We start from the raw sequence: 27,590 nt of genomic DNA, 5'->3' as shown, positions 1-27,590 counted from the left end.
CAGGAGCAAAAAGCCATGTAAAACACTAATAATAATAGTAGTAAATGTAAGGAGCACCTTAAAATCTTATGTGTATAATGGCTCCATGCCAGCAAGAAAGGTAAATGACCGTCTCCAGCCATCCATACACTAAGACAGTTGGTTAGGGCTGAAACTAGAAGCCTCTAGCCTCTTCACCCACATGCAGGTGACCAGTCCGTACATTCAGGAAATGCAGCAAAGCCTCACTCAGCATTTCCCAGCACTCAGACAATCAAGACAGATTTTATATGCAGGAACATTTATGTTTTTCTTGAAACTCCAGGGCCAATTTCCTGCTTATTGACCTCCTCACAGATAACGAGTGATGCAACAGACTGAAAACGTGCTTCATATCTAACTTCAAGACTGTTCTTGGTACATAGAGCCTGAGATTGAAGAACCAGGACTGACGGGGGTCTAAATTCAATGGTATACAGATCAAGATAAGAGCATGTTACAAACCAGGATGTTGCAGAATGCCCCAAGCTTGAGCAGCAGTGTTGTGTAACTGGATGAAAGCTGGATGAGGAAAAACTGCTGTCCTAATACCACTTCCTGAACAAAGTGAACAACATTCACAGTTCTTGGGAAAAAAGGGAGTGGCGGGTGTTGGAAGTTTTCCATTTTCTCTCAGTTCACCACACCAGATGAGGAGATCCTCATAGACCCATTCATAGAGGGAAGGACAATTCAAGCCAATGGGTTCAATCTCTTTCTTTTGTTCAAGACATTGCTGATTCATTCAAACACTGATCGTCTTCTGCCATGTTCCTACGACATGTCTCATTCACACAGCAAGACAGAAGAGGTAGCTAACTGGGAGAGCCAGCTCACCACGCTGAGGCCACAAGTCACAGAGTATATCCAATAACAGCACAGCACCAGGGCTAAACCAAGCCAGTTTAGAAATTTCTCCACTCACCAGGATGCAGATCTCACTAATGGCCTTGGAAGGTATTCTGATTCGGTTCCCAAAGCAACGCAACCCCTCTGGAGATCTCTTGCTTCTGATTACTAAGAAATGCGCTGAGTACAAAGGCAAGTTAGGTTATAATCTCAGGTAGACAGTAGGAGTGAAACTAAAGATTTTAATATTGAGTGGAAGTCATTCCACACTTCTGGGTTTGTTGGGTTTTGTCTTCAAAGCACAAGAACCTTTTTCTTCCCCCAGAACGCAGAGTTGTGCAGAAGGGAAGGGAAGCCAACCTTAACTGTTCAGCTGACTCTGAAGTTTACACATGAATATTAGCCCGTTGTCTTTCAACAGATGTATTAACGGATGTCTCAAAATGCATCTAACACCAGGATGCAGTGCTCTCTCGCACACACAGCTCATAAAGTCGCTTTGAAATGCTGACATCTCACAGACTTGTTCATCAGTGGCAACGGGCTATCTAAGGCAGTCTAAACCTCTCTCCATCAAACACTGTCTGTAATGAAACAACATTTGGAACGTTGCCTTGAAAAGAACAGCCATCCTCATTACAGCTCTGTCACGTTAAGAGGGGTAGCCAATTACCCATTATGGGTCCGGACAGATTCAGGGTACCAAACTATCGCAGTCACAGATTCACCAATAAAGAATTAACCGACATGGGTCCGGTTGGATTCAGAGTACTGAACTATCACGGTCATGGATTCACCAACAATGTAACACATCCTTAACAGTCACATTCAGTGAGAACTGTCACAGCTAGGAACAATGCAATTCAATGCAATTTATTACAGCAAGAGGGACGCAGGTTCTTTGGATTGCCAGCGATGATTTACTGTCTGCAAAAGCAAGCTAACATGCATGAAATACACAGCCTGGCAATTCATGCGTTAAAAAGGTACAAAGACCCTACAGAGATTTCTATGTTTCTGCAGAGACACCCACTATAACCAAGTGTTCAAATCTCACCCAAAGGTGTCCCAATTGTGGGAGGGGGGAAGAGACGCTCAGCCCGTCAACTGGTCCCAGAAGTCAGGATGGTATCTTCCCTAACATCCCCTCTCTCTTAATCCAATTTATATTATTTTCTCTCTTCTAGGTGGAGATTGAGTGACTCTAGTCATACACACCTTTCTTATGATTAGTGCTAAATTTTCTCGCTTTTGTTTAAAGTTAGAGCACATGCTCAGTGCGGGGTGGTCGCACCTTGGAGGTGGGTAGCTTTGGGGATGGAGGTGTGTTTTGGTATTATAATGATATTATAATGAGCAAAGTTCACCAAAAGGACAGCATTTTGTCAAAAACAAGGCAGGCCATTGGCCCAGGGTAGCAAATATGCAGCTTATCAGTTCCGTTGTACACCTTTGAGTTCCCATCTTAACACGGAGCCTGGCCGCGATGTCTCCACTCCACTCCACCCTCCGTACAGTTCCTCTTAGAGGCAGCACACCAGCTTCCCCTAGTGCAACATCTAAGCTTCTCGTTAAAGTGCTTTTACTTGCAGAAACAAAGTTTCAACCAGAAAAGGGATGAAATCCAGGTATTTGTTGGGTCCAGTATTTGATACACGTGACATCAAGAGGCCCGGTAATGTTGTGACTACCTTGATGGCAAAGCTGAAAGAGCATTCAGCCACAGACTAAGCAAGATCCCAGAATGGAAAGGGGGCACTAGACACAGAGACCATTTTATCAGCACTCGTTTAGCATGGCCCACAGCTACACCAGTGCCACTTACATCCCATCACAAAACATCCCACCTCACAGACAGCACGTGTGCACCTGCAGCCCAGAAAGCCAACCATGTCCTAGGCCACAAAGATGATCAAGGGGCTGGAGCACCTCTCCTCTGAAGACAGACAGAAGGAATTGGGATTGTTCAGCCTGGAGAAGACAAGGCTCCAGGGAGATCTTAAAGAGTTCTCAATGTGCTCTGACGAGTGCCAAGTAAAGGGCAATAATCACTTTACTCTCTCTTCTGCCTCGACTCCTGCTGATGCAGCCCAGTGTGCTGTTAGCCGTCATTACTACCAGGGCACGCTGCTGGTGCATGCTCAGTGTACTGCCCACCGGGACCCCCAGATCTGGACCTTGATCATAAATTAGCAGAGTGGGTTGAACTTGGGTCTTTCAGGGATTACTTCTCTCTCAGCTCTCCGTACTGTGTCAGGATGTCCATGTGTCATACACCGTGGTGAGTCATTGCCATGATACCCCAACAAGCTACAGCTGCATGTGACTCTGAGCTGTTGGGAGCCACCGAGCCTAGTGCTGAGCTTTGTGGAGGAAATAGAAAATGTGCTGAGCTGGGGCAATTCTGAGACCTGTGAAACCAAACCTGCACAGCATCTAGGGTTAGTTAGGGAGCACGGGACAGGATAGGGACAGTGGGATACTTACGTTGCCCTCCACCATGCTTCCTAACATTCTGAATCCACTCTTGTGTACAGAAAAGCACCAGAGTTTGGTCCAGCATCTGAGTGGTGGCAGTCGTGCTCACTTCCCCCAAGTTGGGATGCAGGCAGGATAGCAAATGTATTCATGTACAAAGAAGAAGTGTAATATACCTGAAAAGAGAAAATCTGTTCACTGTTGTTACTGTTGTGCTAGGAGTGGAGTGAGGGCTTCCTAATGATGCAGAGAAATGAAGAAGGCCTTCTGGGTAGCACCAAGCATGCAGCAGGGATTCCATAACTATTTCATATTGCCCTTGTGAACAAAGAATATAATCTCCTTTCCTACCCAGGAATCTTGCTGTATAGCCATGAGATTCTAGGCAGACAAGTGTGGGACAGAAAGGGTACAAGCAACGCATGAGAGCTCTTGTCCCTATCAGGGGTACTGGGCGAGTTATTCTGGCTTCTTCAGCACAGGTTATACACTGTGGAAACTGGAAACAATGACTCAGAATGCTTGTTTATTTTGTTTTATTTTAGTTTAGTTTAGTTTAGTTTAGTTTAGTTTAGTTTATTTATTTTATTTTTTTGGGGGGGGGAATATTTACAGTTTGAAACATTTCATATTGCAGATATTAAATGATGGTAGAACTGGCCAGTGTTGTAAAGCCTCAGTCTGAGGTGTGTTGCTTTCCAAGCTTGCTTTTTGGAGGCCTGTCCGTTAACTCTGAAGACAGCCCTCTTCTTTTTGAACAGATCACATATGTTTTAAATCTTCTCTTTTCAAAAGACCTAAGGTCTTGTGGATGTACATAGGAAACCGCTTTATATTTGTTGTTAAATACACAGGACAGAAAGGGAAGCTGAGACGTTAACAGTGGGAATAACATCAACATAAATCTTCTAGAATCACAACACGGTGCTTTGGTAGAGGCTGTCTCCAGACTTGGTCTCTGTCTGTGATGACGGAATCACATCACTGTCTTGGCTGTGCTGCCTCTCTAGACTCCTGGCCCAGCTTTAACACACAAAAAAAGACCTTCAGGGTAATCAGGCACACTGATCATGTGAGCCTTCAGTCCTAAATACTTGAGTATTGCATCAGTCTTAATAACTTGATGTTTCCTTAAGGTGAAGCCTCAGCTAGAAGAAAAAGAAGGGAAAACCTTTGATGTCTTCACTGCAGTGGAGTTTAAGGCTCAGGTGGTTGCTGGAACAAACTACTTTATCAGGGTAAAGGACACGGGGCAGTGGAATCCCTCCTAGGCTGCAAAAGGTTGATTCCTGTTCCAACAAAGAACAAGAAAATATCTTTTGTTTTTTTTTTTTTTTTTTTTTTAACAAAGCAGGAAAAAACAATCTCTTTCTCTCATGCCATTCTCTTACTGCACAGTATCTGAATGAATCACATAGCTCTCCTTTCACCTTTTGCTAATGCAAACCCAAGAACCTGCACTGGCTACAGTGCACCTCAACCAGAATACTGTGCCTGAGTCATGTTTGTGGACTTCCTAGATCTGGAAGTTGCAGGGGAGAGACACTAGCACGTGTGAATTTAAGCAAGCAGCAAGAGAAAAACATGCATCTTTTTATGTACAGTTTTGCAACAGTGAATACATCTGTAGATTTAAGGTATACTATGTATTTTATTGGCAAATACCGGAAGGTGGACTTGAACAGAAAGATTCAGAGAGCAAGGAAAAAGAGAAGTACTGTAGCCTTTGGAAACATTCCCTTTGTAATCATGTTCTTCCTCTTGCAGCAGTAGGATATTTTTAAAAAACTTGCTTATTTTCTGAGTCCTAAGGAGAAGTCGTAGAAAGGAATTCGAACTGTACAAGCATTTCTGCACTGACAACAATAAATACTTCTCTCAAATTTAGACGGTATTTTTCACTGGCATTTCTCTGTCTTCTTTACTGCTTTTTCAATAATAGTTGCTATCTTTTTCATTTTTTTTCCGTGAGACTTTTTCACATTCCAAATGACTAAATAAGAATCATTTCAGTTGAAAAAGACCTCTAAGATCATCTGGTCCAACCCTTAACCTAACACTGCCAATTCCATTGTTAAACCGTGCCACTAAGCACCACATCTGTGTTTACATGAATATTTGTTTTACTTAGAAATACTTTGTTTTAATTGGGTGAGGCAACGAGAAAGCCTTTGGGGATGAAGGATAGGGGTTGGAGGTCAGGTGTATGTGTGTGTGTGTTGAAAATTTTGACATTTTACTTTGGGAGAGGTGGTGCTGCATTCTGAACTGAGAAGAAACAGCCCACCTGTGTATGACACCAGGGCAGATTCTTGCTTCCACACTGAAGAAACTACACATGCACATTCTTATGCCTCTTGGGGCAGGAATGCTGTGTGAGCATGGAACTAGCACGGTTTAGAGCATGTTCTGCTTCCTAACTATTAAGGGGAACTTCAGGGAGCTCAGAATACTTTTTTGCATATATTCTTTTGCTCGCATCAGCCCAAAGAGTCCTCCCACACTCCCAACTTAGAACATTGGTGGAATACATCAGGGCTGTTATGCACTGCTTGTTTTGCTAAAATAAGGGGCTTCTGGAAATGGTATTCTTCGTTGGTGGTAAACTCTCCTTCCTGAAGTATTTTATATGGTTCCAAAAAAGCTGAACAGTATTGCCAAATGGTATTGTGAGAGATGTCAGCTAGCACGGATAACGCTAGACTTAATGCATGCCTATTCAGTACAGCACCAAATATGAACACAAGCAAGGCATGGCATGAGACCCATTGAAACACTTAATGTCTCACATCTGAGCCCAAACTCATTGGCTTGGATTGCACTGGGTGTAATTCAAGAGCACCTACCAAAGCAGCTGCGAACACAAAAATATGGTTGTCATGGTTTGGGGTTGCTTTCTTCCTTTGTTCCCTCAGAGCTTAACTGAAAATTGATCTCATTGCAGGTTTGTGATTCTACAAAAAACAAATGAGCTGCATGCATCTCCAGTAAACCATGCTCTGTAATCACGATGGTCACGCTCCGGGGCCTGGGTGCTGGGATTGAGCTCTTCCTGCTGCAGCAGGAGGTCGCTCTTCGTGCTACTTGGAGTAGGTCGTGCCTTTCCTCACCCAACCCTAACCAGTCAAGCTGCCCTTACAGAGGGGCACAAATTTTGGCTCCTCAATCCCTCCTCTAGAAATTTCTCTCACACTTTCTGAAGAGCAGCCAGTAGCTTGTATTTAATGCACTAAGAGCAAAACCAAGAAACAGGTAGCCTGTTACACCTAAAAACACTGACAGTACTAGGAAAGAAGAGAGAAAAGGAGTGTACTCTGTCTTAGAGCTACAGCACCTTAGGAGGCAGGAACAGCTCTGACTAGTATTTCAGAGCCCTCTCAAGCTTTAGACAGGCGGCAGACTCAGACACAACAAGCAGGAGATGAACACAGCTTTCAAAACTTATTTTATTCTCATGCATTTACTGACACAGGCAGAATCCCCGTGCAACTTGCAGAAGTCGGGAAACATTCCCCACCATCTCTCAGAAGTACTCCAGAGGATCATCTCTGGTTTTGCCAGTTTCATAACGCTCAAGGCTGGGACCTTGGTTCTCTTGAGGAAGGGCTTGGAACACCCTTAAGTGGACGTAGCCAGTATCAGAATTAGAAATTTGGACCTGGAAACCAGAACAGCAGGAGAATGAGGATCATATGTGAAAATAAAAAGTACTCTTACATACTTGGAAGAAGATCTTCTCTCAGAAGCTTAAGTTTAGGCATATCTTCACTTCTACTACAGTGACACTTATCCCAAGTCTGGATGATAACAGGTGGCAGGAAATACATGGAGAACTCAGTCTCTATGCATCACAGATTGTAATAAAACACATAACATCAGGCAGATGTTAATGGAAAATCAGGACTTCTTGGGGGTAGAAGCACCAGAAGAAACAAAAGGAGAAAGTTTTTGATGGCATTCCATTTAGCTCTTCGAGATCCTTGTCCATCACCTTCAAACTTCTCAGGACATTTAGAGCAGGAGACAAAAGCCTAAGTCCTAATGGCTCAGAGGTGGGATAAGATGCAGACACCATATCAGCTCCTAGACGGTACAAAGAGATCTATCCAAAACCTTCACATGGTCTTAAGAACAACCCCAGAGATGCCATGACAACCTGAAAGCCAAGATCCCTGGTCTTTCTTACTGCAAACCCACTGCTGCCTGGACAGAGAACATGACATGTCTTTGTGCTTGCAGGGATGAGCATGAGCGGCTGAAATCATTTTCAAAATAAACTTGCCTTCCCCTCCAGAATCCCTCACAAAGATTTCCTACACAGTTGCACAGAATTTCCTACATACAGAGCCAAATACAACAGGTGCTCAGCTCTTAGTGTGTGAGGTCTACGGTATAAAAGGAAGGTTTAATGCCTTAGGCTCTTAAGAGGTCTTTACATGCCTTCTGGTGACTGCAGTGTTGCACTATGTTTGTTGTTGTCTGCATTACATCTCAGCTGTAAATTTGTTGGTAAAATATTAGTGATGTGGAAAATTCCCAAGTATAAAAGAGCTCACTCCAGTTAACGCTAAATAGAAGAAGTGTTTCCCGTCACTTGCAAAATTGGGAAAGACATCATCAGTCACCAGTACTATAAATACATTTATTAAGATTGAATTTGTTAAAATAAATCAAATTAATTATAGTAAACAGTACTGGAGGACACAAGAGGGAATATGAATTCTGCTGCTTTGCCTTGAAAGGCAACAGAGAGCACAGTTCCGGCTAGTTGAGATAATTTGAGCTGAGAAGGCTATCCACTCTCTTCAAGTGAGATGATCTTACAAAAGTTATCATTCACATCTCAACAAGCACAGTGAAAGTTGTTTAAGTTTTTATACTTCTATTCTAGAGTAGTGACACAGGAATTTTATAAGCAGCTAGAGATAGTGTTGATTCTTGTTGGTCACATCAGGTTTTCTACATTTGCTTCCCTTTCTTGCTATAAGCCACTATGCAAGTCACCTATATTGTTTGACTACAAAGTAATCCCTCTTATAAAACATACAAACCTTAATGAAGTAGTTTATTCCAGCAACCACCTGAGTCCTATATACTATGGCTCGAAAGGTATCATATCTTTTGTGTTCCCTTCTTTCAAATTCTGGCTTCACCTGTAAAAAGAAAAAAAAAAAAAAAAAACCTGTTGGCAGGTTCATATTTAGGCTGTTCTTCCCTTCTACCACTCCAGTTTTCATATTTCTAAACACGTACCTGTAAGAAAATAAACCCAGAACCATCAAAATAATTCAATTTACAACCACATCTCCAGCATTCTTTCCTATTTCAAGTGTTGCCTCCAGCATTCTTTAATATCACATTAGAGTTAGGCTTCCTAAAAATTTTTTTCCTAAAAGCTGCATATTGGTACCTATCACGTACAATCTTCTCCTTTCAAATATAGCAACCACAGTGCAAGAACAGTAGAGTTGGTCTTTTAACTGTATGCAAAGATTAAGTGAAGGTAGCCAGTACTATGCCTGCCGATGGGCAAGGATGAAACAGAGAAGTGATTTGGGTTTGTCTTACTTGCACAGTGCCCACGCAGAACGCTGAGAAAAATACTTCCTGGCAAGGGCATTTGCTTCACTTTCAACACTCAGTATCACCACCTGGTCTCCCAGCCTTGGCACAAGATTCCCCCTTCACACAGACTCTATCTTCAGATAGGTTGCAACTCACCTGGTCAGCAATATGCTGGACTTCTGGAGTAGCAGGCTGAGTTTCAGATAAGCCGCCAGTCTCCATGGTGGCAGGTAACGTCTCCGAAATGATGGGTGGTTCTGAGGAGGGAAGTCCAGAGTGGTCTGAGAAGAGTCACCAGGCACCTTGTATATATATACCTCTAGGTACCATGGAGTCCTATGACTATTATCAAATACAACCAATCACTACTCTAATCTTAATCAGAATATCTCCTGGCTGGCAACTTGAACAGCTTCAGGAAAAGTGTTTAATGCACAGAGGACTAATCAAGGGGTTTCCTGAGAATAAGCCTGTAATCAGTAGGATTATATTCTGAGGGAACATGGTACATCTCTGTATTCCTAAGAATGGTCTTTGCATACATTGTAACATGCCACGTCAGAGTAGAAAAATGTCTATGGCAAACAAAGCTGGAATCACAAGGTATGCCCTTCAGTTGAACCCTTAACAAATGAGGAGAGACCTCATCGCGGCCTACAGTTTTCTCACGAGGGGGAGCGAAGGGACAGGCGCCGATCTGTTCTCTTTAGTGACCAGCGATAGGACCCGAGGGAATGGTGTCCAGCTGCACCAGGGGAGGTTTAGGCTTGACATTATGAAGAGTCTTGGTGCTTTGACTCCTGTTTGTACAAGATCCCAGCCTGAACCATCGTACGCACATCAAGTTCACACAGGGATTCATGGGAGATTTCAAAACCTGGATACTTTCTTACCTTTACCCCAGCTTGCACTGGAAAATAGGAAATACCCTTGGGCCAAAATTAAACTGGGGATAAATATTTCCAGTTTCTCAAAGTAAATTCCTGTTGTGCCTCCGGAGCAATACTAGTTTCTGTAAAGACAGGTATTTTCCAGTTAGATTAAAGTTGCACCCAGGTATTTTGTATAATCCTGTTAACAAGCCAATGCTTCTTCTGGGGCCATGTCTGTGCCAGCAGGCGCTAAGGCCTGTGACCTGGCAGAAGTCTTTTGTAAGGGGATGGTGATTTGGTAAAAATCAAATCTGCAAAGTTGGTGCCTGTAATAACATTGAGCATTCAAACTTGCATTAGACCAATAAGGCTCGAGAGCAGTTTCTGATTGTTGCAATAATACTTTTACATCAGGAAAGAAGTCGTCAGGTAAATCATGTACAGAAGTCAAAGCCCTCTTTACAGTGGGATCCATAGACAAAGAGTCATTCAAAGCACAAAGTGAACAAGGTATAGTTACAAGCAACAACAGCAAGAAATGCATTAGGGTTACCTTGGTTTCAAGCTCTGTAAAGAGAGGGGTCTAATCTTAATCAAAACTGGACGAGGGGAGAAATGGTGCAAGCAGGAGCAAAAAGCCATGTAAAGCACTAATAATAATAGTAGTAAATGTAAGGAGCACCTTAAAATCTTATGTGTATAATGGCTCCATGCCAGCAAGAAAGGTAAATGACCGTCTCCAGCCATCCATACACTAAGACAGTTGGTTAGGGCTGAAACTAGAAGCCTCTAGCCTCTTCACCCACATGCAGATGACCAGTCCATACATTCAGGAAATGCAGCAAAGCCTCACTCAGCATTTCCCAGCACTCAGACAATCAAGACAGATTTTATATGCAGGAACATTTATGTTTTTCTTGAAACTCCAGGGCCAATTTCCTGCTTATTGACCTCCTCACAGATAACGAGTGATGCAACAGACTGAAAACGTGCTTCATATCTAACTTCAAGACTGTTCTTGGTACATAGAGCTTGAGATTGAAGAACCAGGACTGACGGGGGTCTAAATTCAATGGTATACAGATCAAGATAAGAGCATGTTACAAACCAGGATGTTGCAGAATGCCCCAAGCTTGAGCAGCAGTGTTGTGTAACTGGATGAAAGCTGGATGAGGAAAAACTGCTGTCCTAATACCACTTCCTGAACAAAGTGAACAACATTCACAGTTCTTGGGAAAAAAGGGAGTGGCAGGTGTTGGAAGTTTTCCATTTTCTCTCAGTTCACCACACCAGATGAGGAGATCCTCATAGACCCATTCATGGAGGGAACGACAATTCAAGCCAATGAATTCAATCTCTTTCTTTTGTTCAAGACATTGCTGATTCATTCAAACACTGATCGTCTTCTGCCATGTTCCTACCACATGTCTCATTCACATAGCAAGACAGAAGAGGTAGCTAACTGGGAGAGCCAGCTCACCACGCTGAGGCCACAAGTCACAGAGTACATCCAATAACAGCACAGCACCAGGGCTAAACCAAGCCAGTTTAGAAATTTCTCCACTCACCAGGATGCAGATCTCACTAATGGCCTTGGAAGGTATTCTGATTCGGTTCCCAAAGGAACACAACCCCTCTGGAGATCTCTTGCTTCTGATTACTAAGAAATGCGCTGAGTACAAAGGCAAGTTAGGTTATAATCTCAGGTAGACAGTAGGAGTGAAACTAAAGATTTTAATATTGAGTGGAAGTCATTCCACACTTCTGGGTTTGTTGGGTTTTGTCTTCAAAGCACAAGAACCTCTTTCTTCCCCCAGAACGCAGAGTTGTGCAGAAGGGAAGGGAAGCCAACCTTAACTGTTCAGCTGACAATGAAGTTTACACATGAATATTAGCCCGTTGTCTTTCAACAGATGTATTAACGGATGTCTCAAAATGCATCTAATACCAGGATGCAGTGCTCTCTCGCACACACAGCTCATAAAGTCGCTTTGAAATGCTGACATCTCACAGACTTGTTCATCAGTGGCAACGGGCTATCTAAGGCAGCCTAAACCTCCTTCCATCAAACACTGTCTGTAATGAAACAGCATTTGGAACATTGCCTTGAAAAGAACAGCCATCCTCATTACAGCTCTGTCGCGTTAACACATGTAGCCAATTACCCATTACGGGTCCAGACAGATTCAGGGTACCAAACTATCGCAGTCACAGATTCACCAATAAAGAATTAACCGACATGGGTCCGGTTGGATTCAGAGTACTGAACTATCACAGTCATGGATTCACCAACAATGTAACACATCCTTAACAGTCACATTCAATGAGAACTGTCACAGCTAGGAACAATGCAATTCAATGCAATTTATTACAGCAAGAGGGACACAGGTTCTTTGGATTGCCAGCAATGATTTACTGTCTGCAAAAGCAAGCTAACATGCATGAAATACACAGCCTGGCAATTCATGCGTTAAAAAGGTACAAAGACCCTACAGAGATTTCTATGTTTCTGCAGAGACACCCACTATAACCAAGTGTTCAAATCTCACCCAAAGGTGTCCCAATTGTGGGAGGGGGGAAGAGACGCTCAGCCCGTCAACTGGTCCCAGAAGTCAGGATGGTATCTTCCCTAACATCCCCTCTCTCTTAATCCAATTTATATTATTTTCTCTCTTCTAGGTGGAGATTGAGTGACTCTAGTCATACACACCTTTCTTATGATTAGTGCTAAATTTTCTCGCTTTTGTTTAAAGTTAGAGCACATGCTCAGTGCGGGGTGGTCGCACCTTGGAGGTGGGTAGCTTTGGGGATGGAGGTGTGTTTTGGTATTATAATGATATTATAATGAGCAAAGTTCACCAAAAGGACAGCATTTTGTCAAAAACAAGGCAGGCCATTGGCCCAGGGTAGCAAATATGCAGCTTATCAGTTCCGTTGTACACCTTTGAGTTCCCATCTTAACACGGAGCCTGGCCGCGATGTCTCCACTCCACTCCACCCTCCGTACAGTTCCTCTTAGAGGCAGCACACCAGCTTCCCCTAGTGCCACAACATCTAAGCTTCTCGTTAAAGTGCTTTTACTTGCAGAAACAAAGTTTCAACCAGAAAAGGGATGAAATCCAGGTATTTGTTGGGTCCAGTATTTGATACACGTGACATCAAGAGGCCCGGTAATGTTGTGACTACCTTGATGGCAAAGTTGAAAGAGCATTCAGCCACAGACTAAGCAAGATCCCAGAATGGAAAGGGGGCACTAGACACAGAGACCATTTTATCAGCACTCGTTTAGCATGGCCCACAGCTACACCAGTGCCACTTACATCCCATCACAAAACATCCCACCTCACAGACAGCACGTGTGCACCTGCAGCCCAGAAAGCCAACCATGTCCTAGGCCACAAAGATGATCAAGGGGCTGGAGCACCTCTCCTCTGAAGACAGACAGAAGGAATTGGGATTGTTCAGCCTGGAGAAGACAAGGCTCCAGGGAGATCTTAAAGAGTTCTCAATGTGCTCTGACGAGTGCCAAGTAAAGGGCAATAATCACTTTACTCTCTCTTCTGCCTCGACTCCTGCTGATGCAGCCCAGTGTGCTGTTAGCCGTCATTACTACCAGGGCACGCTGCTGGTGCATGCTCAGTGTACTGCCCACCGGGACCCCCAGATCTGGACCTTGATCATAAATTAGCAGAGTGGGTTGAACTTGGGTCTTTCAGGGATTACTTCTCTCTCAGCTCTCCGTACTGTGTCAGGATGTCCATGTGTCATACACCGTGGTGAGTCATTGCCATGATACCCCAACAAGCTACAGCTGCATGTGACTCTGAGCTGTTGGGAGCCACCGAGCCTAGTGCTGAGCTTTGTGGAGGAAATAGAAAATGTGCTGAGCTGGGGCAATTCTGAGACCTGTGAAACCAAACCTGCACAGCATCTAGGGTTAGTTAGGGAGCACGGGACAGGATAGGGACAGTGGGATACTTACGTTGCCCTCCACCATGCTTCCTAACATTCCGAATCCACTCTTGTGTACAGAAAAGCACCAGAGTTTGGTCCAGCATCTGAGTGGTGGCAGTCGTGCTCACTTCCCCCAAGTTGGGATGCAGGCAGGATAGCAAATGTATTCATGTACAAAGAAGAAGTGTAATATACCTGAAAAGAGAAAATCTGTTCACTGTTGTTACTGTTGTGCTAGGAGTGGAGTGAGGGCTTCCTAATGATGCAGAGAAATGAAGAAGGCCTTCTGGGTAGCACCAAGCTTGCAGCAGGGATTCCATGACTATTTCATATTGCCCTTGTGAACAAAGAATATAATCTCCTTTCCTACCCAGGAATCTTGCTGTATAGCCATGATGTTCTAGGCAGACAAGTGTGGGACAGAAAAGGTGCAAGCAACGCATGAGAGCTCGTGTTCCTATCAGGGGTACTGGGCAAGCTATTCTGACTTCCTGAGCACAGGTTTTACACTGTGGAAACTGGGAATGATGACTCAGAAAGCTGTTTTTTTTTTTGTTTTTTTTTTTTTTTTTTTCTTGGGGGTGGGGGACTACTTACAGTTTGAAATGGTTTGAAACGCTTCATATTGCACTTCTTAAATGATGGTAGAACTGGCCAGTGTTGTAAAGACTCAAGCTGAATTATGTTGTTTTCCAAGCTTGCTTTTTGGAGGCCTGTCTGTTATGTGATTTTAAGAGGGAGTTAACGCTGAAGACAGCCCTCTTCTTTTTGAACAGATCACATATGTTTTAAATCTTCTCTTTTCAAAAGACCTAAGGTCTTGTGGATGTACATAGGAAACCGCTTTATATTTGTTGTTAAATACACAGGACAGAAAGGGAAGCTGAGACATTAACAGTGGAAATAACATCAACATAAATCTTCTAGAATCACAACACGGTGCTTTGGTAGAGGCTGTCTCCAGACTTGGTCTCTGTCTGTGATGACAGAATCACATCACTGTCTTGGTTGTGCTGCCTATCTAGACTCCTGGCCTTGCTTTAACACACAAAAAAAGACCTTCAGGGTAATCAGGCACACTGATCATGTGAGCCTTCAGTCCTAAATACTGGAATATTGCATCAGTCTTAGTAACTTGATGTTTCCTGAAGGTGAAGCCTCAGCTAGAAGAAAAAGAAGGGAAAACCTTTGATGTCTTCACTGCAGTGGAGTTTCAGGCTCAGGTGGTTGCTGGAACAAACTACTTTATCAGGGTAAAGGACACGGGGCAGTGGAATCCCTCCTAGGCTGCAAAAGGTTGATTCCTGTTCCAACAAAGAACAAGAAAATATCTTTTGTTTTGTTTTGTTTTCTAACAAAGCTGGAAAAAGACAATCTATTTCTCTCATGCCATCCTCTTACTGCACAGTATCTGAATGAATCACATAGCTCTCCTTTCACCTTTTGCTAATGCAAACCCAAGAACCTGCACTGGCTACAGTGCACCTCAACCAGAATACTGTGCCTGAGTCGTGTTTGTGGACTTCCTAGATCTGGAAGTTGCAGGGGAGAGACACTAGCACTTGTGGATTTGCAGCAAGCAGCAAGAGAAAAACATGCATCTTTTTATGTACAGTTTTGCAACAGTGAATACATCTGTAGATTTAAGGTATACTATGTATTTTATTGGCAAATACCGGAAGGTGGTCTTGAACAGAAAAGATTCAGAAAGCAAGGGAAAAGAGGAGTACTGCAGTCTTTGGAAAGAAACATTCCCTTGGGAATCATGTTTTTCCTCTTGCAGCAGTAGGATATAATGTCCAGTAGAGGGTGTATGAGATTTTTAAAAAACTTGCTTATTTTCTGAGTCCTAAGGAGAAGTCCTAGAAAAGAATTCAGACGGTAAAAGCATTTCTGCATTAATAAAAATAAGCATTTCTCTCTAATTTAGATGCTATATTTCACTGGCATTTCTCTGTTTTCTTTTCTGATTTTTCAGTACTGGTTGCTATCTTGCTCATTTTTTTTCCATGAGCCTTTTTCACATTCCAAATGACTAAATCATAGAATCACTTCAGTTGAAAAAGACCTCTAAGATCATCTGGTCCAACCCTTAACCTAACACTGCCGATTCCATTGTTAAACCGTGCCACTAAGCACCACGTTATGTTTACCTGAATACTTCTTTTACTGAGAAATACTTTGGTTTAAATTGGGTGAGGCAACAAGAAAGGCTTTGGGGAGGAAGGATAGGGGTTGGAGGTCAGGTGTGTGTGTGTGTGTGTTGAAAATTTTGACATTTTACTTTGGGAGAGGAGGTGCTGCATTCTGAACTGAGAAGAAACAGCCCACCTGTGTATGACACCAGGGCAGATTCTTGCTTCCACACTGAAGAAACTACACATGCACGTTCTTATGCCTCTTGGGGCAGGAATGCTGTGTGAGCATGGAACTAGCACGGTTTAGAGCATGTTCTGCTTCCTAACTATTAAGGGGAACATCAGGGAGCTCAGAATACTTTTTTGCATGTATTCTTTTGCTCGCATCAGCCCAAAGAGTCCTCCCACACTCCCAACGTAAGAACACTGGAGGAATACATCAGGGTTCTTATGCACTGCTTGTTTTGCTAAAATAAGGTGGTTCCACAGATGGTATTTTTTAGCTTTTACTAGTATTTCAGAGCCCCCTCAAGCTTTAGTCAGGCAGCAGACTCAGACACAACAAGCAGGAGATGAACACAGCTTTCAAAACTTATTTTATTCTCATGCGTTTACTGACACAGGCAGAATCCCCGTGCAACTTGCAGAAGTCGGGAAACATTCCCCACCATCTCTCAGAAGTAGTTCAGAGGATCATCTCTGGTTTTGCCAGTTTCATAACTGACAAGGCTGGGACCTTGGTTCTCATGAGGAAGGGCTTGGAACACCCTTAAGTGGACGTAGCCAGTATCTGATTCAGAATCTTGGACCTAGAAAGCAGAACAGCGGGAGAATGAGGATCATATGTGAAAATAAAAGGTGCTCTTACATACTTGGAAAAAGATCTTCTCTCAGAAGCTTAAGTTTAGGCATATCTTCACTTCTACTGCAGTGACACTTAGCCCAGCTCTGGATGGTAACAGGTGGCAGGAAATACATTGAGAGCTGTCTCTATGCATCACAGATTGTAATAAAACACATAACATCAGACAGATGTTAATGGAAAATCAGGACTTCTTGGGGGTAGAAGCACCAGAAGAAACAAAAGGAGAAAGTTTTTGATAGCATTCCATTTAGCTCTTCGAGATCCTTGTCCATCAGCTTGAAATTTTTCGGGACATTTAGAGCAGGAAACAAAAGCCTAAGTCCTAATGGCTCAGAGGCAGGACAAGATGCAGACACCATATCAGCTCCTAGACGGTACAAAAAGATCTATCCAAAACCTTCACATGGTCTTAAGAACAACCCCAGAGATGCCATGACAACTTGAAAGCCAAGATCCCTGGTCTTTCTTACTGCAAACAGGCTGCTGCCTGGACAGACAACATGGCATGTCTTTGTGCTTGCAGGGATGAGCATGAGTGGCTGAAATCATTTTTTAAATAAACTTGCCTTCCCCTCCAGAAAGCCCTCACAAAGATTTCCTATACAGATGCACAAAATTTCCTACATACAGAGCCAAATACAACAGGTGCTCAACTCTTAGTGTGTGAGGTCTACGGTATTAAAGGAAGGCTTAATGCCTTAGGCTCTTAAGAGGTTTTTACATGCCTTCTGGTGACTGCAGTGTTGCACTATGTTCGTCTTTGTCTGCATTACATCTCAGCTGTAAATTTGTTGGTAAAATATTAGCAATGTGGAAAATTCCCAAGTGTAAAAGAATGGGTCTTGCAACAGAGCTCATTCCAGTTAACGCGAAATTGAAGAACTGTCTCCTATCACTTGCAAAATTGGGAAAGACATCATCAGTCACCAGTGCTATAAATGCATTTTTTAAGTTTGATTACATATCAGTCTTAACTTCTGAGTAGCTTGGTCATGAGGCTTACCATGGACAGCAGGCAAGAACTTTACACATGTGATTGCCTAGGTCAGCAATAAGCACTAAGGGAAGAAATCTAACTGGGCATGATTTCTGGCTCTACTTCTGCAGCAGATGACACAGAACCAAAGGGTCAACACATGTGCTTGCATGTGAAACTAGACAGAAGAATCTGGGATGTTCACATTAAATTTAAAAATTGACTAACTCTCCATCAGATGCTCAGGCTGACCTCAAATTAATCATCATAAACACTACTGGAGGACACAAGAGGGAATATGAAATCTGCTGCTTTGCCTTGAAAGGCAACAGGAGAGCACATTTACAGCTAGTTTAGATAATTTGCAACAAGCACAGTGATTTCAGTTTTTATACTTCTATTCTAGAGTAGTGATAGAGGAATTTTATAAGCAGCTAGAGATAGTGTTGATTCTTGTTGGTCACATCAGGTTTTCTACATTTGCTTCCCTTTCTTGCTATAAGCCACTATGCAAGTCACCTATATTGTTGGACTACAAAGTAATCCCTCAAATCCCTCCCCCGAAACATACAAACCTTAATGAAGTAGTTTATTCCAGCAACCACCTGAGTCCTATATACAATGGCTTGGAAGGTGCTATATGTTCTGTTTTCTCTGCTTTCAAATTGTGGCTTCACCTGTAAAAAGAAAGGGAAAAAATGGTGGTCAAGTTCACATTTAGGCCTTTCTACCACTCCAGTTTTCATGTTTCTAAACACGTGCCTGCAATGAAATAACCCAGAACCATCAAAATAATTCAATTTACAACTAAATCTCCATCCTTCTTTCCTGGTTCAAGTGTTGCCTCCAGCATTCTTTAAAATTGCACTAGAATTAGGCTTCCTAATAGATTTTTTTCCTAAAAGCTGCCCAGATAAACTGTTTCCTGCCAAAAACCAACAACAGACCTGCATAAACATCATAAATTCTTCACTACGTAGTAGTTGCAGATAGTGCAGTTTCAGAAGAAAAAATACTCTGTGCTGAAAGCATTTACCCTCTCAGTTCAGGTAGATACCTTTATGTGCAGTATCCAGGTTAAGCCCTGTGGATCTTAAAATATGCACAGTTAAAACATTTACTGACTTTTCATAAAAAAAAAAAAATAATAAAATAAAAAAAAGTAAAGAAAGAAAACAAGTAACTATTTCTCCTGAAACAAAGCATAGGGAAAGTTTTAAGTTCATTACCCATCACATTGGTATGGCCCTCTGAGGCAAAATATTCCTACAATTCTTACAATTACGAGGCTGAAAGGGCAGGGAAGTAGCAGGGGGACAGCTGTGAGCAGTGGTGGAAGTCTTTCCAGGTGTCTAAGGCATCACAATTTATGTACCAGTGATTGTTTTGCTACAGTTATTTGCATCCAAATTCCCAATAGAAAGGCATTCACTGCAAAAGTAACCAGAAAACGTATTTCTGTCATCTAGAAAGCATAAGCAATCTTTTGCAGGTCGGGTAACAGCCTCTCCTCAGCACATGACACACGTTAATGGCTTGATGCACGGAAGATGCATTCCAGAAGTCGGGCAGACCAGTGCATAATCACTCAGCAGCCTGCTCAGGCAGTCCCTGGGAGGAGCTCAGCACTTACCACCAGGCTGTTTCACACACAGAACAAATTGCCCTTCCCAGCACACCCACCTACAACTCTTTGCCACTCCCATTCCTTCCTACTGAGCAGGTCCCAAAGAGTGCCCTGGTGACATCCAAATCAACTGTTTTCAGTCCAAAATTATCCAATACCTTCAATTCATCATCTTGAGGCTTCTCTTACTCTCTCACTGTTATCATTTACTGAAGTAACTGCCTTTTGATGTTCATCCAGACAAATGAGGCGGGTTCCATATGGCTGCAATTTCCAACCCTCTTCCAGCTGGCTGGGTCTGGGGGCTTCTAAGGTGCAAAAGTTAACTGTGGCATCTTTAGGTACACTTCATTCCTCTCTCAAGACAAAAGAAAGTCAGCTCTTCCCCTCCCCAGGTTTATGATCTCGCCTGGCCTCTGACCACTATTTCCACATTTGTCATTTATGGACAGAGCCTTCAGTAAATTCAGGCAGGCAAGCAGACAGCTTCTTAACCCACAAACGGACAAAGACAACATTTCTAAGCCCTTATTTAACAGCTCCTTAAACCCCAAACATTCCTCAGCTTTAGGCAACAGCTATAAAATAAGGAGACTGGATAAAGAGCATTCCCCAACTCACTAAGGTTTAAAGTACAAACGAGGCAAAAGGTGTAAGTAAATAAATATGTAATCCCAAGAGCCAATAGACCTTGAACAAATATAGCTATATATATGGTATATAGGATACTGAGTTATGCAGATGCATAACTTCACTCAAATCATATCAATTGCTCCTTCTCTTAGCAGATCATAAAATTGTATAGAATTGCATCATTAAAGGGTGACACTTACCTCGCCATAAGCACAGGAGGGCTGCCCCACCATAAGGTTTGCCTTCGCAAGAACATTATCCTTAGAGAACTACATTAAAGGCTCTGCAGTGGGGCATGAGCTTTTTCAAAGGCAAATGGCCCGCAAAGGGGAGGGCTGAGAGGAGCAGCAGGGACACCCCTCTCTCACCCTCAGCAGAAGGCAGAAATTTCACCTTGCAGAAAATTAAGAGCGAAGAATAATTTGCTTTCATTTTCCTGAAGTTACTGAGAATAGAAGAGCACCAAAAATTATATCAGTCCTCTTCTGGAATCAAACTGAATGCCACTACGTTCACATTTTAGATTCTGAATTTGTCCAGGACTTTGTGAACATTAGCACAGATTGAAACAAACTTTTACATTTTAAGGTGCATTTGTTGCCCACTGACCACCAGGCACAAGGTTTCATACCTGCTGTGCACTGCAATAGGGTAGGATTTGATCACCCATTGCACAGCCCAGCATTAAAAACACAGCTCTGGTATGCTACAGTGCCCTAGCACCGTTCGAAGAAGGCCTTTAACACATTTAACACACCCATTGGTGAAACCTCACAGCCTTCAGCTGGCTGGAGACATTGCCCTCCCTGTCTTACACGTGAAGAAACCACAATTGCAAATACACAAAGGTACCACAAACCCTGGCATCATTCTATGGTCTTCAGCTGTCTGTGGTCTTCTCTCTGTGTGTAAAAAGGAGTTTGTGATCTATGCAAGTGCTGCTTGCTAAACCACATCCATCAGCATAGGAAGAACAGTAATCCTGCTCCTGAGCAATTAAATCCATGTCCCACAGACAAATTTAGATAACCCTTTCCCTTCCTGTTCTGCAGACTATCTCCCCTCTGACTAGCCTGTTAGCACCATCCAGCAGCACACGCACCAACTCTCCCCCATCTATATGTACAACTGACAGCCCCGGTATGCCTGTTTTACAGGGATCTCCTGGTTGCAATGCCTCTCCACACAAACAACCCAGCTCACCTCAGTCTGGCTCCATCATTGCCTGCTGTTAGCCTACAGGCTCACAAGAAACACAAAACAATGCTGGTGGAAATGCTGTCCACTATGGCACAGCAAAGGAGAGCTTGGAGCCCTGTGCACGCAGCAGTGTGCAGCAGTGTCAGCCAACATCTTCAGCCCCACTACTTCTTCTGTTTCCTCAAGTAGGGCATAAATTATACTTTGTACAGGTGCCAAACAAGGAAGACCCTTCAGAGTTGTGAAGGTATAGGGGATTGCTAGGATGGCTTGGAACACCAGACGGGAGGTATGAAAGGAGCTTTCCCATGCCACATGGTCCCCCTCCTGCTCCTCAATGGGTGCTCTCTATCTTTTGGAGTTGCTGCACCACAGAGCATTAGAGAGCATCTCCAGAGGTGTTGTCAACACTGGTGCTTCCAGGAAGGCACCACTCACTGCCTGTAACTAATCACTTTGGCAACTCAGAAGAGGTTTGGCAACTGGTCTCACCCTGTCCACCTTGTGCCAAGCTCGCCTTGCCCTGCGGGCTCAACAGCAGCCCCTGCACCACAGCTATTATCTCTAGAAAGCACTAGATGCCAGGAAATTTAGTTACATGGCTATTTAGTTATGCCGTGTCCTGCATATCATTTTTTTTTTCGCACATACACTGCACATGGCTTGTCCTGTCCACATCCTTCAGTGAGGAATTAATTCAGTCAGGTACAATCTTCTCCCTTCAGATATATTGACATCAGTGCTGGCACAGGAGAGTTGGTCTTTTAATTGTATTCAAAGATTAAGTGGAAGTAGCCAGTACTATGCCTGCCTATGGACAAGGATGAAACAGAGAAGTGATTTGGGTTTGTCTTACTTGCACAGTGCCCATGCAGAACGCTGAGAAAAATACATCCTGGCAAGGGCATTTTCTTCAGTTTCAACACTCAGTATCACCACCTGGTCTCCCAGCCTTGGCACAAGATTCACCCTTCACACAGACTTCATCTTTAAATAGGTTGCAACTCACCTGGTCAACAATATGCTGGACTTCTGGAGTAGCAGGCTTAGTTTCAGATAAGCCCCCAGTCATGACAGGCAACATCTCCGAAATGATGGGTGGTTCTGAGGAGGGAAGTCCAGAGTAGTCTGAGAAGAGTCACCAGGCACCTCATATATATACACAGACACATGTGTCATGGGATCATATGACTTTTAACATATGGAACCTACCACTACCGAAGTGGAGGAGGAGAAAAATGCTGAGAACAGGGGCAAAAAGCCGTGTAAAGCACTAATGATATTAATAGCAACTATAAAGAGCACATTAAAACCTTATGTGAATAAAGTCTCCACGTCAGTAAGAAAAGTAAACGATATTCTCCCGCCATCCATACCTTAGGATAGTTGGTTAGGGCTGAAACTAGAACCTCTTGTCTCTCCACCCACATGCAGATGACTAGTCCATACACTCAGGAAATGCATCAAAACCACACCCAGCATTTCCCAACACATTTAATATCAGAAGAAAGCGTTCAGCAATTTCCTTAGTGCAGGCCCCGTTCTACTTGGAATTGTATTGTCTCGATATCCTTCCAGGTGGGAAAGAGGAACAGATTTTGTTTTACATGCAGTGTCTTTATATATTTCTGCCTGACCAGAAAGATGCGGAGGCAAAATTCAGAAGGGGAAAAAATTAAGTCCTTGGCTCATGTAAATATTACAAATTAGTTAATTCTGTTCCTTTCCCATCAAACCTGTAGTTAGTTGCATTCAGACAATCAAGATAAAGATTCAATATGCGGTACCATTTATGCTTTTCTTGAAACTCTGGTGTCAGTTTCCTGCTTATTGACCTCCTCACAGATAATGAGTGATGCAACAGACTGCAAACACATACTTCATGTCTAACTTCAAGGCCTGTCCTTGGCACAAAGAGCTTGAGATTGAGAAAGTAGGGCTGACAGGACTAAATCCAACGGTATACAGATCAAGATAGGGGCGTGTTACAGATAAGGATGTTGAAGAATTCCCCAGAACTGTTATGTAACTGGATGAAAGCCATATGAAGAAAAACTGCTGTCCTGATACCTCTTCCTGAACAAAGTGAAAAACATTCACGGTTCTTGGAAATAAAGGGAGTGGCGGGAGTTAGAAGTTTTCCGTTTTCTCTCAGTTCACCACACCAGATGAGGAGATCCTCACAGCCCCATTCATAGAGGGAATGACAATTCAAGCCAATGAGTTCAACCTCTTTCTTTTGTACAAGACATTGCTGATTCACTCAAACACTGATCGTCTTCTGCCACGTTCCTACCACGTGTCTCATTCACACAGCAAGACAGATGAGCTAGATAACTGGGAGACCAGCTCACCACACTGAGGCCACAAGTCACAGAGTACATCCAATAGCAGCACAGCACCAGGGATAAACTAAGCCAGTTTAGAAATTTCTCCACTCACCAGGATGCAGATCTCACTAATGAATGCCCTTGGAAGGTATTCTGATACAATTCCCAAAGCAACACAACCCCTCTGGAGAACTCTTGCTTCTGATTACTAAGAAACGCACTGAGTACAAAGACAAGTCAGGTTATAATCTCACGTAGACTGTAGGAGTGAAACTAAAGATGTTAATAATGTGTGGAAGTCACAGAATCACAGAATCACAGAATTTCTAGGTTGGAAGAGACCTCGAGATCATCGAGTCCAACCTCTAACCTAACACTAACAGTCCCCACTAAACCATATCCCTAAGCTCTACATCTAAACGTCTCTTAAAGACCTCCAGGGATGATGACTCCACCACCTCCCTGGGCAGCCTGTTCCAATGCCTCACAACCCTTTCAGTAAAGAAGTTCTTCCTAACATCTAACCTAAAACTCCCCTGGCGCAACTTTAGCCCATTCCCCCTCGTCCTGTCACCAGGCACTTGGGAGAACAGGCCAACCCCCACCTCAGTACAGCCTCCTTTAAGGTATCTGTAGAGAGCGATAAGGTCGCCCCTGAGCCTCCTCTTCTCCAGGCTGAACAAGCCCAGCTCCTTCAGCCACTCCTCGTAGGACTTGTTCTCCAGGCCCCTCACCAGCTTCGTCGTCCTTCTTTGGACCCGCTCAAGCACCTCGAGGTCCTTCTTGTAGCGAGGGGCCCAAAACTGAACACAGTACTCGAGGTTCAGCCTCCCCAGAGCCGAGTACAGGGGGACGATCACCTCCCAGCCCTGCTGGCCACAGTGTTTCTGATACAAGCCAGGATGCCATTGGCCTTCTTGGCCACCTGAGCACACTGCTGGCTCATATTCAGCCGACTGTCCACCATCACTCCCAGGTCCTTCTCTGCCTGGCAGCTCTCCAACCACTCATCTCCCAGCCTGTAGCTCTGCTTGGGGTTATTGTGCCCCAGGTGCAGGACCCGGCACTTGGCCTTGTTGAACTTCATGCAGTTGACCTCAGCCCATCGGTGCAGCCTATCCAGATCCTCCTGCAGAGCCTTCCTACCCTCGAGCAGATCGACACACGCACCTAACTTGGTGTCATCTGCAAACTTACTGAGGGTGCACTCAATGCCCTCGTCCAGATCATTGATGAAGATGTTAAAGAGGACCGGCCCCAGCACCGAGCCCTGGGGGACGCCACTAGTGACCGGCCTCCAACTGGACTTGACTCCATTTACCACGACTCTTTGGGCCCGGCTATCCAGCCAGTTTCTAACCCAACGAAGCGTGCGCCAGTCCAAGCCAAGAGCAGCCAGTTTCTTGAGGGGAATGCTGTGGGAGACGGTGTCAAAAGCCTTGCTGAAGTCAAGGTAGACCACATCCACAGCCTTTCCCTCGTCCACCCAGCGCGTCACTTTGTCATAGAAGGAGATCAGGTTCGTCAAGCAGGATCTGCCTTTCATAAACCCATGCTGACTGGGCCTGATCGTCTGCTTGCCCTTCAAGTGCCGCATGATGAGTCCCAAGAGGATCTGCTCCATGAGCTTCCCTGGTACTGAGGTCAAACTGACAGGCCTGTAGTTCCCCAGGTCAGCCCTCCGGCCCTTCTTGTAGATGGGCGTCACATTTGCTAGCCGCCAGTCAACTGGGACCTCCCCCGATAGCCAGGACTGCTGATAAATGATGGATAGGGGCTTGACCAGCTCCTCTGCCAGTTCTCTCAGTACCCTTGGGTGGATCCCATCCGGCCCCATCGACTTGTGCACATCCAAGTGCCGTACCAGGTCACCAACCAGTTCTTTGTGAATGGTGAGGGCCACATCCTGCTCCCCATCCCCTTCCACCAGCTCAGGGTACTGGGTATCCAGAGAACAACCAGTATTGCCGCTAAAGACTGAGGCAAAGAAGGCATTGAGCACCTCCGCCTTTTCCTCATCTCTTGTAACTAAGTTTCCCCCTGCATCCAGTAAAGGATGGAGATTCTCCTTAGTCCTCCTTTTTGTGTTGATGTATTTATAAAAGCGTTTTTTGTTATCTTTAACGGCAGTAGCCAGATTGAGCTCCAGATGAGCTTTGGCCTTCCTAATTTTGTCCCTGCACAGCCTCGCTACATCCTTATAGTCCTCCCTAGTGGCCTGCCCACTTTTCCAAAGATTATAAACCCTCTTTTTTCTCCTAAGCTCAAGCCACAGTTTTCTGTTGAGCCAGGCTGGTCTTCTTCCCCACTGGCTCGTCTTTGGGCACATGGGAACAGACCGCTCCTGCGCCATTAGGATTTGCCTCTTGAAGAGCACCCAGCCTTCCTGGACCCCTCTGCCCTTCAGAACCGCCTCCCAAGGGATTCCACCAACTAGTGTCCTGAGCAGTCCAAAGTCAGCCCTCTGAAAGTCCAATATAGCGGTTTTACTGGTTCCCTTCCTGGCCTCGCCAAGAATAGTGAACTCCACCATTTCGTGGTCACTCTGCCCAAGACAGCTCCCGACAATCACATCCTCCACCAGTCCTTCTCTGTTTGGGAAGAGAAGGTGTAGCGGGGCACCACCCCTGGTAGGTTCACTGATCAGCTGCGTCAGGAAGCTATCTTCCACTTTCTCCAGAAACCTCCTAGACTGCTTTCTCTGGGCTGTGTTGTGCTTCTAGGATATGTCAGGGAAGTTGAAGTCCCCCACGAGTACAAGCACTGAAGATTTCACAACTTCTGTCAGCTGCCTGTAGAACTCCTCATCCGTCTCCTCATCCTGGTTCGGCGGTCTATAGCAGACCCCGACCAGGACACTAGCCTTATTGTCCCTGCCGATCCTAACCCAAAGGGACTCGATCTTGTCATTCCTAGCCTCGAGTTCTACAACATCGAAAGACTCTCTAATATAGACAGTCACACCGCCACCCCTTCTGTGCTGCCTGTCCCTTCTGAAGAGCCTATAGCCAGGCATAGCAACACTCCAGTCATGAGACTGGTCCCACCACGTTTCCGTGATGGCAACCAAGTCGTAGCCTGCCCGCTGCACGATGGCTTCCAGCTCCTCCTGTTTGTTACCCATGCTGCGTGCATTGGTGTAGATGCACTTCAGCTGGGCCTTTACCTTATCCTCCGGCCTTGCCATTGCTCCCCCTGGCACAGCCCCAACAATCCTTGCTTCAGCCCCATCCCCCTTCTTACCTAGTTTAAAGCCCTCATTCCACACTTCTGGGTTTGTTGGGTTTTGTCTTCAAAGCACAAGAACCTTTTTCTTCCCCAGAATGCAGAGTTGTGCAGAAGGGAAGGGAAGCCAACCTTAACTGTTCAGCTGACACTGAAGTTTACACATGAATATTAGCCCGTTGTCTTTCAACAGATGTATTAACGGCTGTCTCAAAATGCAGTGATACATCTAACACCAGGATGCAGTGCTCTCTTGCACACACAGCTCATGAAATCACTTTGAAATGCTGACAACTCACAGACTTGTTCATAGAATCATCATAGAATCATAGAATCATCATAGAATATCCTGAGTTGGAAGGGACCCTTAAGGATCATCAAGTCCAACTCTTGACACCGCACAGGTATACCCAAGTTCAGACCATGTGACTAAGTGCACAGTCCAATTTCTTCTTAAATTCAGTCAGGCTCGGTGCAGTGACCACTTCCCTGGGGAGCCTGTTCCAGTGTGCAACCACTCTCTCTGTGAAGAACCCCCTGCTGATGTCAAGCCTAAACTTCCCCTGCCTCAGCTTAACCCCGTTCCCGCGGGTCCTGTCACTGGTGTTAATGGAGAAAAGGTCTCCTGCCTCTCGACACCCCCTTACGAGGAAGTTGTAGACTGCGATGAGGTCTCCCCTCAGCCTCCTCTTCAGTGGCAACGGGCTATCTAAGGCAGTCTAAACCTCTCTCCATCAAACACTGTCTGTAATGAAACAGCATTTGGAACGTTGCCTTGAAAAGAACAGCCATCCTCATTACAGCTCTGTTGCGTTAACACTTGTAGCCAATTACCCATTATGGGTCTGGACAGATTCAGG

General features: G+C 44.4%; 3 protein-coding genes across 4 annotated transcripts in view; all 3 read right to left on the bottom strand.

Annotated features, from left to right (window-relative positions):
* LOC113842418 (cystatin-A-like) overlaps positions 1–27,590 on the bottom strand; it is a 35,791-nt gene that overhangs the window by 4,620 nt on the left and 3,581 nt on the right. The window lies entirely within an intron of this gene.
* Positions 6,774–23,271, bottom strand: LOC139998541 (cystatin-A-like). Of its 2 annotated transcripts, none has more exons than XM_072043619.1 (4): positions 22,552–23,271; positions 9,067–9,167; positions 8,397–8,498; positions 6,774–7,003 (listed from the first exon to the last, which is right to left on the bottom strand). In XM_072043619.1, the coding sequence occupies exons 2-4, from the start codon at positions 9,130–9,132 to the stop codon at positions 6,869–6,871; spliced, it is 303 nt and encodes a 100-aa protein (XP_071899720.1). In that variant the 5' UTR covers positions 9,133–9,167; positions 22,552–23,271; the 3' UTR covers positions 6,774–6,868. The 2 variants fall into 2 exon arrangements, with proteins under 2 accessions (XP_071899720.1, XP_071899712.1); XM_072043611.1 differs by lacking the exon at positions 22,552–23,271 and adding an exon at positions 12,332–12,512.
* On the bottom strand, positions 16,454–22,341 carry LOC106020632 (cystatin-A). The gene is made up of 3 exons (XM_027449721.3): positions 22,185–22,341; positions 18,291–18,392; positions 16,454–16,683 (listed from the first exon to the last, which is right to left on the bottom strand). The coding sequence occupies exons 1-3, from the start codon at positions 22,257–22,259 to the stop codon at positions 16,549–16,551; spliced, it is 312 nt and encodes a 103-aa protein (XP_027305522.2). The 5' UTR covers positions 22,260–22,341; the 3' UTR covers positions 16,454–16,548.

The sequence above is a fragment of the Anas platyrhynchos genome, chromosome 1 (genome assembly GCF_047663525.1).
Source record: "Anas platyrhynchos isolate ZD024472 breed Pekin duck chromosome 1, IASCAAS_PekinDuck_T2T, whole genome shotgun sequence".
NCBI classification, from domain to species: domain Eukaryota; kingdom Metazoa; phylum Chordata; class Aves; order Anseriformes; family Anatidae; genus Anas; species Anas platyrhynchos.
The sequence above is the reverse complement of the archived record's forward strand: the minus strand, read 5'-3'. Positions and strand labels throughout refer to the sequence as shown.

Bases quoted from the DNA above. Each gene is read 5' to 3' on its own strand.
- LOC139998541 (XM_072043619.1), bottom strand. From the start codon at position 9,132: ATGGAGACTGGCGGCTTATCTGAAACTCAGCCTGCTACTCCAGAAGTC. The intron at 8,499-9,066 runs GTGAGTTGCAAC...TTCTTTTTACAG, and splicing joins TCCAGCATATTGCTGACCAG to GTGAAGCCAGAATTTGAAAG. The intron at 7,004-8,396 runs GTTTGTATGTTT...TCTGGTTTCCAG, and splicing joins GAATAAACTACTTCATTAAG to GTCCAAATTTCTAATTCTGA.
- LOC106020632 (XM_027449721.3), bottom strand. From the start codon at position 22,259: ATGTTGCCTGTCATGACTGGGGGCTTATCTGAAACTAAGCCTGCTACT. The intron at 18,393-22,184 runs GTGAGTTGCAAC...TTCTTTTTACAG, and splicing joins TCCAGCATATTGTTGACCAG to GTGAAGCCACAATTTGAAAG. The intron at 16,684-18,290 runs GTTTGTATGTTT...TCTGCTTTCTAG, and splicing joins GAATAAACTACTTCATTAAG to GTCCAAGATTCTGAATCAGA.